The 13,250-nt window shown below is 31.0% G+C and overlaps 2 protein-coding genes and 3 long non-coding RNA genes across 8 annotated transcripts; 2 read left to right on the top strand and 3 right to left on the bottom strand.

The window, feature by feature from the left end:
* Positions 1-277: 277 nt before the first annotated feature.
* RpL14 (ribosomal protein L14) lies at positions 278-1,109 on the bottom strand. Its single transcript, XM_015928385.3, has 3 exons — positions 1,008-1,109; positions 630-929; positions 278-442 (listed from the first exon to the last, which is right to left on the bottom strand). Exons 1-3 carry the CDS (start codon positions 1,008-1,010, stop codon positions 323-325), a joined length of 423 nt encoding a protein of 140 aa, XP_015783871.1. The 5' UTR covers positions 1,011-1,109; the 3' UTR covers positions 278-322.
* A 450-nt stretch (positions 1,110-1,559) lies between these two features.
* On the bottom strand, positions 1,560-3,265 carry LOC107361890 (uncharacterized). Its single transcript, XR_016199653.1, has 3 exons — positions 3,171-3,265; positions 2,798-3,094; positions 1,560-2,606 (listed from the first exon to the last, which is right to left on the bottom strand). It is a non-coding gene; the product is annotated as an uncharacterized LOC107361890 (long non-coding RNA).
* On the top strand, positions 3,259-6,204 carry LOC107361893 (uncharacterized). Its single transcript, XR_001568590.3, has 2 exons — positions 3,259-4,671; positions 4,735-6,204. It is a non-coding gene; the product is annotated as an uncharacterized LOC107361893 (long non-coding RNA).
* Positions 6,205-6,428: 224 nt separating this feature from the next.
* LOC107361892 (uncharacterized) lies at positions 6,429-10,809 on the bottom strand. Of its 4 annotated transcripts, none has more exons than XR_016199658.1 (7): positions 10,670-10,809; positions 10,078-10,602; positions 9,110-9,961; positions 8,627-8,838; positions 8,357-8,430; positions 8,058-8,225; positions 6,429-7,802 (listed from the first exon to the last, which is right to left on the bottom strand). It is a non-coding gene; the product is annotated as an uncharacterized LOC107361892 (long non-coding RNA). The 4 variants fall into 4 exon arrangements; XR_016199657.1 differs by having other exon boundaries at positions 8,627-8,804; XR_016199660.1 differs by having other exon boundaries at positions 8,627-9,782; positions 9,884-9,961.
* On the top strand, positions 9,961-12,413 carry LOC107361889 (very long chain fatty acid elongase AAEL008004). Its single transcript, XM_015928828.3, has 2 exons — positions 9,961-11,608; positions 11,689-12,413. Exon 1 carries the CDS (start codon positions 10,000-10,002, stop codon positions 10,840-10,842), a length of 843 nt encoding a protein of 280 aa, XP_015784314.1. The 5' UTR covers positions 9,961-9,999; the 3' UTR covers positions 10,843-11,608; positions 11,689-12,413.
* Positions 12,414-13,250: the final 837 nt, after the last annotated feature.

Raw genomic sequence — 13,250 nt, 5'->3', positions numbered from 1 at the left:
AACACCTTATGTTTAACATTCAAACAAATCACTGACACCATTCTCTAGGCTTGCGATTGTCTCAAGACCTTCAATTACAGCATTAATTTGATCATTTCATATTGATCAACTACAAATTTAACACTAATTAACCAAGAATCCACAATTTGTTATACTTTATATAATATTTAAGTAACTAATAAATGATAGTAAACAGGAATAGTGGGAACAAAAGTCAACTCAGAGAAAGTTGGCAAAACTGTAAAGTTAAACCATTAAATGAGGTTGTGAAAAATGATAATTTATACAATTGCAATTTATTTCAAAGATAATTTATTCAATTTCACTTTTTAGCTTTTTTGCTAACAAGACTAATTTTCTTTGCAGCTCTTGAAATGAGTTTGTTCATCTTTTGCTTGGTCTTTTGCAATTTAAAACGGTCAAAATCGGTCATCTTGGTTCTCTGTGAGAAAGAAGAAAAAAAGCAATTAATCAGGGGTCAAAGATTTTCAAGAAAAAGATTCAATTGAAATAATATCAGATCGAAAAGTATCGTCACTGTAAATCGGACGGCCCTATCCTATCAAGTGTATGGGTAGGTTCATCATTATCAAAATAACATTTTTCACAAAACATGAAATTCTGCTTACCTTTTCTTTATTTTTCAAATTCTGTCCTGTCTTAGATTTGTTAAATTGATCAACAAAATCAGATTCTTTCAACTTTAAACTCAAAGCTTTATCTCCAATTGTTGGATGAACATCTTTGAGAATATATTTAGTTAACTTCATCTTTTGAAAAGATAAGGGTTGGCGACGGACTCCTGTTGTAGGACCAGAAACCAGAGCACGATTTTGATCAATTATGTCAATAATAACACATAATTTTCCATAGTTAGCACCACATGTGAGGTAGGCAACTCTTCCTCGTTGGACAAAAGGTTTTATTCCCTGAAAAAATACAAATAAAATACATGAGTAAGATAAAGAATCAAGAACAAAAGAATAGCGACAAGAATTCACACTTACCATGTTGGAAATTTAATCCTAAATTGGAAAACAAATTAAGTTAATTAATAAATAAATCAAATAGACTTTGATTCTCTTTAACTGAGTTACCTTAAACTACAAGCCGATCCACACTTCCACAGGAAACGGATATACTGCATAAGCCAGCAAGGTTGTCAAGGAAACAAACTTTCATGAAAATATTTAGCGCGATATTTGAATGTGAAAATGAACCATAAACTTGCCAATAAAACTGAATCTAAATTGAGGTCAAAAACTAGCCACTAGCCTTCAACTCCTTTAGGCTAATTATTTAAATAGTTCAATCTGCTAATGATTAACCATTTTGTTAACCTTTTTTCTTAATATCATCTCATCTCCATCATCATTATCATCAAGTGTGTTAAAATTAAAATCTTCTTAAATTAACTTATTCCATGTCTGAAAGAAGGATAAAAATTGTAATCATTTTGCCTCCAATAAACAGGTTGAAGATTTTTTTTGTTTTGAACCTTATTTTACTGTATTCAGATAGTTTTTATTATATTTATTAATAGTTATAAACAATCTGAATGATGATAAAAATCAAATTTATTTATAAATTAACTTGTATTTCAATTGATTTGATTTTTACAACTCAAAGGCTCAACAATTAAAAATGTTGCCGTTTGTAGGTTTAACCGTTTTGCATTACTTTTGCTGTTGGTTTAACTTGGCAAGTCTTTTACCGATAAATGGTATAATGGTTTGTTTTAATTAATGTTTAACAGGTTAGAAGAAAATGTTTACACAATTAACCTTTTGTCAAGTAAATTAAAATCATAAATCAAGTTTAATTCATTCCAACTATAAGTCATTTTGTCTGAATCATTTTCCAATATTCATTTTAGGTTGAAATTGTCAAAAATTATGTTGTACTTTGAGTGTGTGTTTCAGTTGAATTACAAATAACCAATTAGCAAATTGTGAATAGTTCAGTGTTTTTTTTCGCCATTTTCTTGGCTTTGTACCTTTAAAATTGTATTACAAATGAACTTTCACCAACAATAAGCGTGTTGATTAACATACATAAATAGCTGTTGAAGAGTTGAGCTTCATGTAATGTTAAGAATGTTGGAAGAAGCTGTTAACAAGTATCAATAATAATGAAAACAGCGTTAATTCAAACAATATGCCAATCAAACGTATTTGGTTGATGATTATTAAAAATAATGGGAGTCGGGCAAACGGCAATAACACCAATAATTTAACCCGAAAACAGATTGTAGCGATCCTAATTGTTTGTTAAAAGTAAACAATTTTTCACAATTTTGTAATAACTCCTTAATTTGAATTCAAACATCTTCTTGGAACTTTATTGTCAGCCATTTTTACCACCTCCACTTGATCAGTCTTCAGCATCTTCAGTCATCCATAAATTGGTGTTTCCCTTTGTTTATACATAATAATACTGTTAATAAGACTTTTCCGTTCAGCTCATTTAATACAATATATAGATATATATATATATTAACTGATTAACGAACAACCTTCACTTCTTTTTGCTTCTAATCACTGGTGGAGCCAAATTAATGTTAAAACTGTGCTTAACAATCAGCATTTAGTTGGTCTCATTTGTACCTACAGGAACAATCAAGAAAGAAATATAAGTGCAATTTAGTTGACTCTAATAACAACAGTAAAAGCAAAAACAACGGAAACAATAACAAGCATAAATCCATTGTCAATCAATCGGTTGATAATCATTTTCACTATCATCAGGTAAGTTATTTCAATATCGACATGATGCTTGTTGATTGATTATACTTTACTTTGTCCATACAAGTGTTGATTCAATTATTGATTGTAATGATGAACAGTAGGTACCATTCACCAAAATAAATAGGATACGCACAATCAATGTCAACAGATGGATTTGATACAATATCAGCGGCAATGGATACACAAAGTGATTAAACAATCGTTTTAATGATATGCTGATTGGTAAAACTGGTAATCGAAGATTATATGACATCCAAATATTACAATTTCCGTAACGCATGATAACCATAAATGAAAGTTAAATCAATGATCATCAGAACCCAAAAGCAAATAGATGAACGTCAAATCTGAAAAAAAAGAAAATATAAGCTGTAGAAAAAAATGTTTCAAGTATTTTCGTTGAAGTTGTTTTAAAACACTCACCTCTAAATTATTAACATTTGATGGAAACACAATGAAAGATGATTCCTAATTGATGGAATAATTGATGGAATAATTTGCTAAAAAATGGTCAAAGTCAAAGAGTAAAGGAAGACTCTTTTACTTTGGTCACTTCCTTTACTCAGGTACTTCCTTTACTCTTTGGTCAAAGTTGAGGAGACTCTTTATCTTGTAGATTACATAAAAGAGCTTGTTGATATGGCAAGAACTTTTTGTTCACTGATTTTCAAAGATGATTTTGGTTATCACAATGGTTAAAGATTAATCTTTGTATTGAACCCGAGATAATATCTGGTAAAATCTTTATAGTTGTTTAATTATAACCGTTACAAAATAAAAAACAGATGATTAGAGTCTAAAATGTTTGCTTGCGCGCAAAAAAATCACAAGACAACGACTGTTGGCATCACAACGAACTTTGTAGTCACATTTAGTCCACATGTTCACTTAACCACTCTTTTCAAATCCTTTGTTCATTTTTATTTCATTTTTTGCCTGTGTTTCTCATAGTTGAACCCAAAATTGTCCACAATTAATGTTTCTTTTATCCTTAATCTTGATTCCTGTTTACTGATTTTCAATTAAATATCCAAAGCATGATTTATCTAATCTACAAATGTTTCAAATTAACAATTTTACTCACCTTATTCTCTATTCTGTTGACATGGATAAAATTGATCAACTGGCTGGTTGGTAGCTGTAGCCATACTTTAATTGGTGCCTTTGAAATTAAAGATGACGATAATTTTGTTTCCTGGGATTTCACTTCAACCCAAACAGTGGACTATACGTGTAGCACCGCCCGATCATCAGCATCATCACTATCATCAGCTTATTCATCGACGTTAAACCACCATCATTCATACAAGCAAAATATAATCAGTCCAACGGAAGGTCTTAAAAAAAGGATCAGTCCAGGAGTTAAATTGGTTCTTGATTACTGATTTTTTATAAATCTGTGTGTTGACACTGTGTTACTAATTAATTGCCATCTCAATTCATCTTTAATTACAAATATCTTATATTGTGATTCCTTTCATTTCTCTGTTTTTATTTTTTCTATAAAAACTATTCCAATGTTCCCATCAATTTGGTTATCGATGTTATAATTTTTTTTTGTATAACTATATTTGACGTTAAAAGCATTTCATGTTGATGCCTGATAGCATTTCATCTTCTGGCAACACCAATAACAAGATCAATTTTGATTATTTAATTACATTTTCGTTTTTGTTTTAATCGAATCACATATTTTTTTACATTTTTTTACATTAAAGCCAAAAGTATGAATGTAGTGTAATACTTAGAATAATTGTTCTTTTAATTTTTTATATCCACTTTAATCGATTGACTGGCTGAATGTCAATCACAATTGATTGCTGATAATTTAAGTTTAATTGTTACTCAATTAATTCACTCTCTCTCTCCAAACAACCAGTTCAAGTTCAAAATTTGATCAGGATTAAAATTGTACTTTATAATGGTAAGTTATAATTTAATAGCAACAAAAGTAGTTCATCCTAATTTAACTCTTACTCCATTGCAGGTTATAAAGAAGTATAAATTGGTATTCAATTGATCAATCAACGAAATCAACAATAAAACGAGTATAAATTAAAATCTTTCAAAAGATATCAACAATTTACCAACACTGGAAATGTATTACAAGAGGAAGAAATGGTCATCAAAAAAGGAATACAAAATTGTAATGTAATTTACATTTTCATTTACACCTTGACGTTTTGATGGAGTTACAAGAAAAACCTAAAATGATAATTAATAATTTCAAAACGAATGGCTGATTAACAACAATTGCTGCGATGACGATAATGAAAGTAAATATTTCAGGATGGAAAATATGAGGCGATAATTGGCTAGGTTAGTGTACATACACACTTGAAACGTAAAAAGTGACCTCGAAAGAAATGAAAATAAAACTGAAAGGGGAATAACAACGAAAATTGGTAAAAAAAACAAAAGCATGGAATGGAAATTGAATCAAATTCATGATAATGACAAGATGGTTAATTTGAACTGGAAAACTGGATTTAAAGGAAGAAAAGCTAAAAAAAGAGATTTCATGTATCATCAAGAATGAGAATCAGGTCAACTCATCAGCAACTGGAATCAACTTTTCCTTTCCAGCCATTTGCTCGGTCATTCCTGAACACACAAATCTTCACCATTGGCAGTGACCATCAGAATGTAATTGGCTCGACATTTTACATCAACATCTTCAACACCAAACACTACAATCAACAGACAACAATTTAAAGACGATTTGAGGATAAAATAGGATTTCAAAGGCAATAAGGACAACCATTGAAATGTTTGATGTAAAAATGAGTGTCAGTTGTCCATTTCGGGTGAAATCAATTGTTTTTTTATCTCGCAAATTATTTTCCAAGGTTGATCTTTAACCATCATTTTGATCAAAATTAGACAATTTAATGATCCAATCAATTTAAAGCAATTATAATTAGTACAATGTTTAAAAGACCTTTCGATAGTAAATTTATAAACTGCTTCTCTAACTGCGAACAATATAACAGCCATTAAGGTGATTAAGTGAAATGATTATAAAATGTATGCTTAAAGTGATACATGCTTAACTTAATTTACCATTTAATGTTATTGATTTAACTGTATTGATCTAATTGTCGCAGCAAAACGGTTTAACATTTAACGGTTGATAAACTGTGTTGCTTGGTTAAGGCTTTAAAAAGATGGTTACAGTGAAATTTGTCAATCAATTGGATTCCCTATCAGTAGTTAGTAAATCAAATTAATTGGCTGTCTACAGATTTGATGAATGATTTCAATCAACATCACATTGTACTTCACAAATCATTTCAACTGAAAGTGAATGAAAGTGAAACAATCAATGATTAAAATGAAACATTAGACTAAATTTTTACATAAATTGTTTGACTATTGGTGACTTTTATATTGTGATATTAAAATCATAAAAAGGTGTCCAATTTGTTTACCTTTTGTTACCTTTTTTTCATGTTCATATCATTTGGTTCATTTGATTCTTTATCACATCTTTTAATGTTCAACATTTTTCCTTGAAGCTAAACCGTTAAAGGATCAACGGACTCCTGGATTAACCTCAACTATTATATTTATTTATATAAAAATATTTTAATGCTTTACTTCGGGAAAGTGATGATGATAATTCTTGATGAAATTAAGGAAGAAAAAGGTAATCAGTAAATGGCCGTTGGGAAGAGCTTCTTATAAATAGAATCAACGTTTAAAATTTTATCAATTCTGATCAACTGACCACTGGATTAGTGGTAATATTATTGGTTACAGATTCTTGTTCAATCAAGATCCATGTTTACAGACAATTGAAGCAAATTGAACCTAAATTCATCAACCAGAGCCATTGATTAAAAGCAAGTTTCGTTGTTAATATTGAATAGATGACAGGAGGAGGAAAGAGATGATCATATTTAACACCATTTAATGTGTTCAAGTGTCTTCATTGCTGTGAATGTGTTTAACCCAAATCCGCCAGTTCAACAGGTAAATTTAAATTCCTTATCATTACCATTGTCATAGTCATTATGCTTATTGCTATCATTATTATTATCATCATCAACACCAATTATATTTTGACAACAGTAACATTGTTTAAAGCAGGTTGGCAAAGGAAAGAGAGAGAAAATATATATTTTCAGAATTGTCAGCCTTTTCCAAATTTAAGTTTATCTGACAAGTTCAAGGAGGAAATTTAACAATTATTTTAATCAAATTTCTTCCTTCAATTGATTGTGATGAGAAAATGCCAATTATTATTGTCTCCATTTGCACCAATCTTTTCAAGTTCATATTGTACTTTGAGGCTTTCCAAGAAAAAAAGAAATATTTTTGTTCCTTTTTTTCATTAATTTTTCCTTCCATTGATTTAAACAGTTTTGCACCTTCCATTTCAGCATCTCTCCAAGAACTATCCATGAAGATGTTTTAAAATGACGATGTTGATGATGTTAATCAAGCTTGATAAACCTGGGAAATCCCAACATAAATTTAATCACAATATGTTCCTTTCCATCCAATGGTCTTTATATTTTTCCCTTTGCATTAAAATACTTGCAAACAAGATGAAAGAGAAACCATGGAATTTTTTTCTCCAGCATTTTTCCATGAGTTTACTGATTAATCGTTATTATCATCAGCATCATCAGTATCTTCTTCATGAAAATGAGAGACAAAATAGATTCATTTAAGTGTTGCTTACAACTGGTTTTAGTGTTTTGGGTTTACTTTCCATAATAATCTGGTAATACTTTTGATGAAAGTCATCAGCAAACCAGAATTCTTGTTGACCATATAATATATTCACTTGGGACTGTTCATTCACTTTCCATCTGAGGCCAGTCTTGGTCTTGCAAGGGTGATAACCATGTTTCGGGTAAAAGACCATTTACCTCTTTAGCTCCTCTCTAAAAGCATCGTTTTCATTTTTCCATCTTTCAATTTCTTCCTTTTTTTTGCGTTCAACTTCTTTCGCAATTCAGTTTAACCAAAAAATCCAGCCTCAGGCCATTTCTTAAAAGGATCAACAGGTAAAGTTGCCTTCCTTTCCGACACTCTACCAATCTCCTGAAAGATATAAATAAAATCAAATAGGACAAAACAGCAACAAACAAAAAAAGTATCAAAATTGAGGTTGAAATGACAGCAGTTACAAACGCTATACAACATTTCCATAACCATTGAATTGATTCTTGATCAATTTAACATGTGATGCTTCAGGAATAATAATAATTTAATGGTGAGAAGATGATCTCTTTTTTGGTACACTTAGTGCTTTAAGGTACATGGACTTGACGAGCACCAAAACATGTAAAACGATACCTTTAAGTTGTTTAAAGTCAAATATTTTCTTCGTCCTCTTGTCATTCCTTTTAATCTTTATGGTAAATAATTTAATCATATTTATCGGCTTATTCCGATTGTTGTAAGTAATTGTACCTGAACAGCCAGTGTTGTACCGAATAAGCCTCTTCCCATCTTTATATCAACCTTCAGGAAACAAATGCAACAAAAAAAAATCAAGTTTTACTCAATTGAATAGTATCAATTAAGAGGAACTCAATTTCGAGTTCAATTGTAATTTAACTTTCTTATATTGATGTATATTATCAATTGTTTACCTTTAATCATTGTCATCTTTTAATCGCAATTTTTCAAGGTATACTTTAAATGGTCATTCCAAGCAATTCGTCAGCTAAAAGTGAAAGGGAAGAGAAGAATAGGAATTAGCATTCAATAAGGAAAAATAATTATGGTTTGAGTTGTTTATCAGTGTTCAGCCTATTAACCAGCTAAATGGCATAAAATAGTGATAAACGATAATCTTTGATCAGTTTTTTTGTCTAATCTTAAAACCGCCGTTTCGCTAATTAATTATCAACCACACTTGCCTGTAGGAATGCATAAGAAACAGATTTGCGACTTGATATTTTAAATTCAATCCTGCCTTGAATAAATTGGACATTGGATGCAAAGAGTGGAAAAAACTGTCCAAGCAACAGATCGCATTTTCCTCAATAGTTATCTTGAATCATCTTGTCCATTGCGAAGCCAATAAACTTGAAGTACCTGTTGATATTCAAGAATGAGCTATAAACCCTTTCTAAAGAGTATCAAATAGACACAATTAGCCATTAAAAATTTCAAATTCAAAAAATGGACCTGGAGCGAGTTGCTAATAAGATTGTAGAGAAAGAGATAAGCGAAAGAGAAACTAAATAAGAAGAAAGGGGCAGGTTAAAGGAGAAAGAGGAAGATGATAGGTAAAATTAAGGTAAGTCGAAAGAGTACAATAAGTTAAGTGAGGGAGAGAAAGATAAAGGAAGAAAAGAGGACAGATTAGAGAGCCAGGCTTTCCCCAAAACTCTTTTTACCTTCAAAAAGGAGGAGATGGAAACTGGATTCCAGACTAATCAGCCCTGTTAAAGGTAAAACCGATAGAGAGAAATGAAAAAGGAGAGAGAGAGAGAAAGAGAGAGAAAAGTAAGAGTAAACAAGAAACTGGTAAAGTGAGTCGAAGTTTTGACTTCTGGAAAAATTGAACACCATCTCAATCTCATTTAAGATTTGAATCTATCCGAAGTGTGTTCTAGCTCAGGTGATCCGAACTTGGGTTCCACAGTTTGTCTCTTTCAAATTTTGTGATATAAGTGTCATATTTAAGGACAATTGATTAATTCAATCAACTCTTCTCTTTATCCTTTCACTTGGTTTTGTTTCTCATCGATATTCTTTCCGTGATTCTTTCCTTTTAGTGTAATTTCGAGGCTTGTTTTTTTGTTGTCCATCAATTGTGATTACCAAAGCGATTACCAATTGTATTCAACATTTTTATTCCAAGTTAATGATTTTTTCAAGATCCAACCTCGATAAGTGAAGAAGAGGTTTGACAAACGATATAAATAAGATTGCGCTTCGCTCTATTACTTTCCGTGATCATCAGCAAATTCATTTTGTTAAAACTGATATACATAATATCAATACTAAACGCCGCTTCTCATCGATATCGTCTTCATTTTCATCACCACCATCCTGATTGTCAACCAACTGTAAACCAATTGAATAATAAAAGGAAAAGTAACAAGTTGAATTAGCATCACCAGACCTCATCAAAAACAACTTAATTCAATCAATAAAATATCTTGTACCGATCGTTACAACTTCATCAACGTGATTGTGAACATCATCGTCATTATTTGCATCACTAACAGCTCCAATTTTTTTCACTACCTGACAAAGTAAAAAGAATCAATTAAATTTAAAAATGGAATCAGTAATGGGAATGATTAAATATTGGTGCCATGATTTTTGGGAAATCTATGGTGACCATAGGATAAGTCACTTGCCCTTATTGAAAGGTGGACCATGGCATGTAATTGGTTTAACCCTCTTCTACCTCTACTTTGTTAAAGTTATGGGTCCAAGGATGATGAAGGATCGTCAACCCTATGAATTACGAGGAGTCATGTTAGCTCACAATACTTTTCTCGTTTTACTCAATGGTATTGGTTTTCTTGTAGGCATGTGGGGAACAAATTGGGGACTTGACACACTTAAATGTCGACCCTTTGATCCATCAAGTTCAGCCACTCAAGATCGTATCCTCTTTTACTTGGGTTACACCTATTACGTCTCCAAATTCATCGATTTTCTTGACACTGTCTATTTTGTTTTACGTAAAAAATATAGTCACATAACACCTTTACACGTCTTTCATCACACCATGATGCCTTTCTGGTGTTACATTTTCTTCAAATTTTCATCATACACAAATAACGGCTTCATTCCATTGATCAATGCTTTTGTTCACACCGTTATGTACAGCTATTATGCTCTGTCCGCTCTTGGTCCACACATGAAGCCCTACCTGTGGTGGAAAAAGTACATTACACAATTACAATTAGTTCAATTTTGTCTTGCCACCGTTCACTCACTTGTAATGTTTGCTGACCAAACCTGTACTTGTTCCAAATTCCTCATCTCATTACAAGCAGCCCATGGAATACTTTTCCTTTTCCTGTTTGGCGATTTCTACAAGAAGGCTTACCTTGCCAAAAAACCATCTAAAGGTGTTTCCTCCAAAAAGATTGCCGCCAAAGTGAATTAAAACACCAACTTGAAAAGAGACTGAAACAATATTAAAGTGGAAAAATATTAGTTGAAAGAGTTGAGAAAACAAAAAGACTGCGAAAATTAGAAAAAACCGTTTTTAAATTGAAGATACACACAAAAGATACAAGAAATATAAAAACAAATACCCAAACGATCAAGTTGAAAATGTTGACAAACCAACAACAGGCAACAAGCAAAATTGAATCATCAAGTTTTAATTAATATGGAACAATCTAAACATGGGCCAACTCAATTAATAAAATAAATAGAACCATTAATAGTTACAGTCGACACTTCATTAACAATTGTAGTTAACCAAATTTTGTGGAGAAAAGATAATTTCGTAAATTTCAATCATTTGCCATCATTTTTAGATAAAGTGTGACATTTAGTTTCACAACAGCAAAATCATTGTTTTTGAACTGACCGGGTTCATTTACTATGCTTTTGTTTCAACTAATCAATTTCAACTCTAATTTGAATATTGATTTATTTCATTTATTTTTAATGGAGTAAAAAATTGGATTTTATTTATACTCAACATCATCGACTATCATCATAATCATCATCAACATCAAACATCATCATCAGCAACAGCATTAATTTCCAACATACTCTGACAAGTTTTGTTTCTCTTTTATATTAACTGCAACTATCCATCATTCATCTTATTTCATCTTCCTTTATATTTTTTTGTTACTCAACTGGATTCTTTAGTTTCCTTTAACAAACATCACTATTATCATTAACATAAGTATTAAGTAAGTATCATTCACAATAACAATAACAACTGTATAATACAACTGTATAATGACACAATAATACTCACTTTCCAATACAGGTTTATAATGCTACATTCATCATGATCATCAAAATCTGGATAAACTTTTATTTATTTATCTGACCATCCATGAAAGACTAAGACATCAACTCATCGCCAGTCAAATTTCCAAACCAAATTTCCGTTAAAAATATCTAATCTTTGGATCAATACTTGAAACACTCAAAATGAATTTCCAGTCAGAACATTGTCATAATTTTACTTCGCCATCATCATTGCATCATAAATTTCATCTACTTTTCATCGCCATTGCATCAAATCAAAAGCTTCAGAACTATCAGTTGTAAATACGAGACTTAAATATAGAGGAAAAGATCAACCAACGATCAAGGGAACAAATTAACACAGTAAACCAGCAAAAGCTCCCAGCAGATCAACAAAGACAACTTCACATCTAAATGTGCTACGGGTTAAATTGTCACAATTATGTACAATGATATTTCATAACGCACAAGCAATCTTTGTTGTCTTCATGTCAATTGATTGATCTGACATCGATGATTTAAGATCGACTAAGAAACAAAAGAAACAAATCAACGTCCATCACTTCTATGATGAAACGATAAATGTGCCTTAAAACAAAAAAAGTGTAAACACAATTGTTTTTTTTAAATTATTCATACTCATACAAAAATGTACTTTTTCATTAATTGTTGCTTGTTTTCAATATTTTCTACCTGTTTATTATTTTTCAATTCATTGTAATAAAACAAACAAACAAATAATTCTTGTAAAGCTGAGTAAATTGGCTTTTCTGTGAATCCATTGAATCTTGATTTGATGTACAACGTAAACTGGTTGATCAGCCACCTACAATTGTCTACACAAATATTAGCCAAAATATCAGTAATTTTTATAAGTCATGTAAATGAACAATGACAATTTAAACTGATTGCCATTTACTTTTACAATCATATCTAAACAGATGCAAGAATAGTTGAATAGCTCATGAATTGACTGCATAAACTGTAAATTAAAGATATCAGTTAGTGAAGAAACTAAAATTCATTTTTTCGGGTTAGAATAATTTGATTAAACTCTTTTTTTCGTTATTTTTCGCCTCTAAACACTTTTATAAATGGATACATAATTGAGCTGCTCCTCACTATTTAAATTTCAATGAAACCTGATGATGATAAGTTGAGGTCGTGGAAAATGATAATGAAGATGACTTACAAGTACACAACATATTCATTCGGAATGAACACATTTTTAGGCTGCACGCTCACGGCTGGCCTTTTTTTAGCCTTTTCACTTACTTTCGGCTGTCAGCTAATGAACTCAAATTTGCTTTTACAGACAAACTTTCATCTTTATTGTCTTGTTTTATCTTTTATCATCTGTAGCCAGTATCAAGCTGACCAAATCTTGACTCACACAATTCAATTTTTTTCACCTCACTTCATCAAAATCATTCATTAGTGTTATAATCGTTGAATCGGTCCTCATTTATTCACCATTTTGAAAAAGTGTTGTTTAACCACATTAGTCTTTGGCCTCTAGTGATGTTATTTCAAATGATTAATTCATATTCTACAATTTAACTGTTCTGATTTACTTTA

This window comes from Tetranychus urticae, chromosome 1 (genome assembly GCF_039701765.1).
Source record: "Tetranychus urticae isolate SD_2017Ah chromosome 1, NJAU_TeUrti_SD_1.0, whole genome shotgun sequence".
Classification (NCBI taxonomy): domain Eukaryota; kingdom Metazoa; phylum Arthropoda; class Arachnida; order Trombidiformes; family Tetranychidae; genus Tetranychus; species Tetranychus urticae.
This window is presented reverse-complemented; position numbering and strand designations above follow the sequence as displayed.

What these genes read in the sequence shown, in the direction of transcription:
- LOC107361889 (XM_015928828.3), top strand. Translation starts at nt 10,000, where the DNA reads ATGGAATCAGTAATGGGAATGATTAAATATTGGTGCCATGATTTTTGG.
- RpL14 (XM_015928385.3), bottom strand. An exon ending in ATTTGAAAAATAAAGAAAAG is followed by an intron (nt 443 to 629) that starts GTAAGCAGAATT and finishes TCTTTCTCACAG; the next exon opens with AGAACCAAGATGACCGATTT.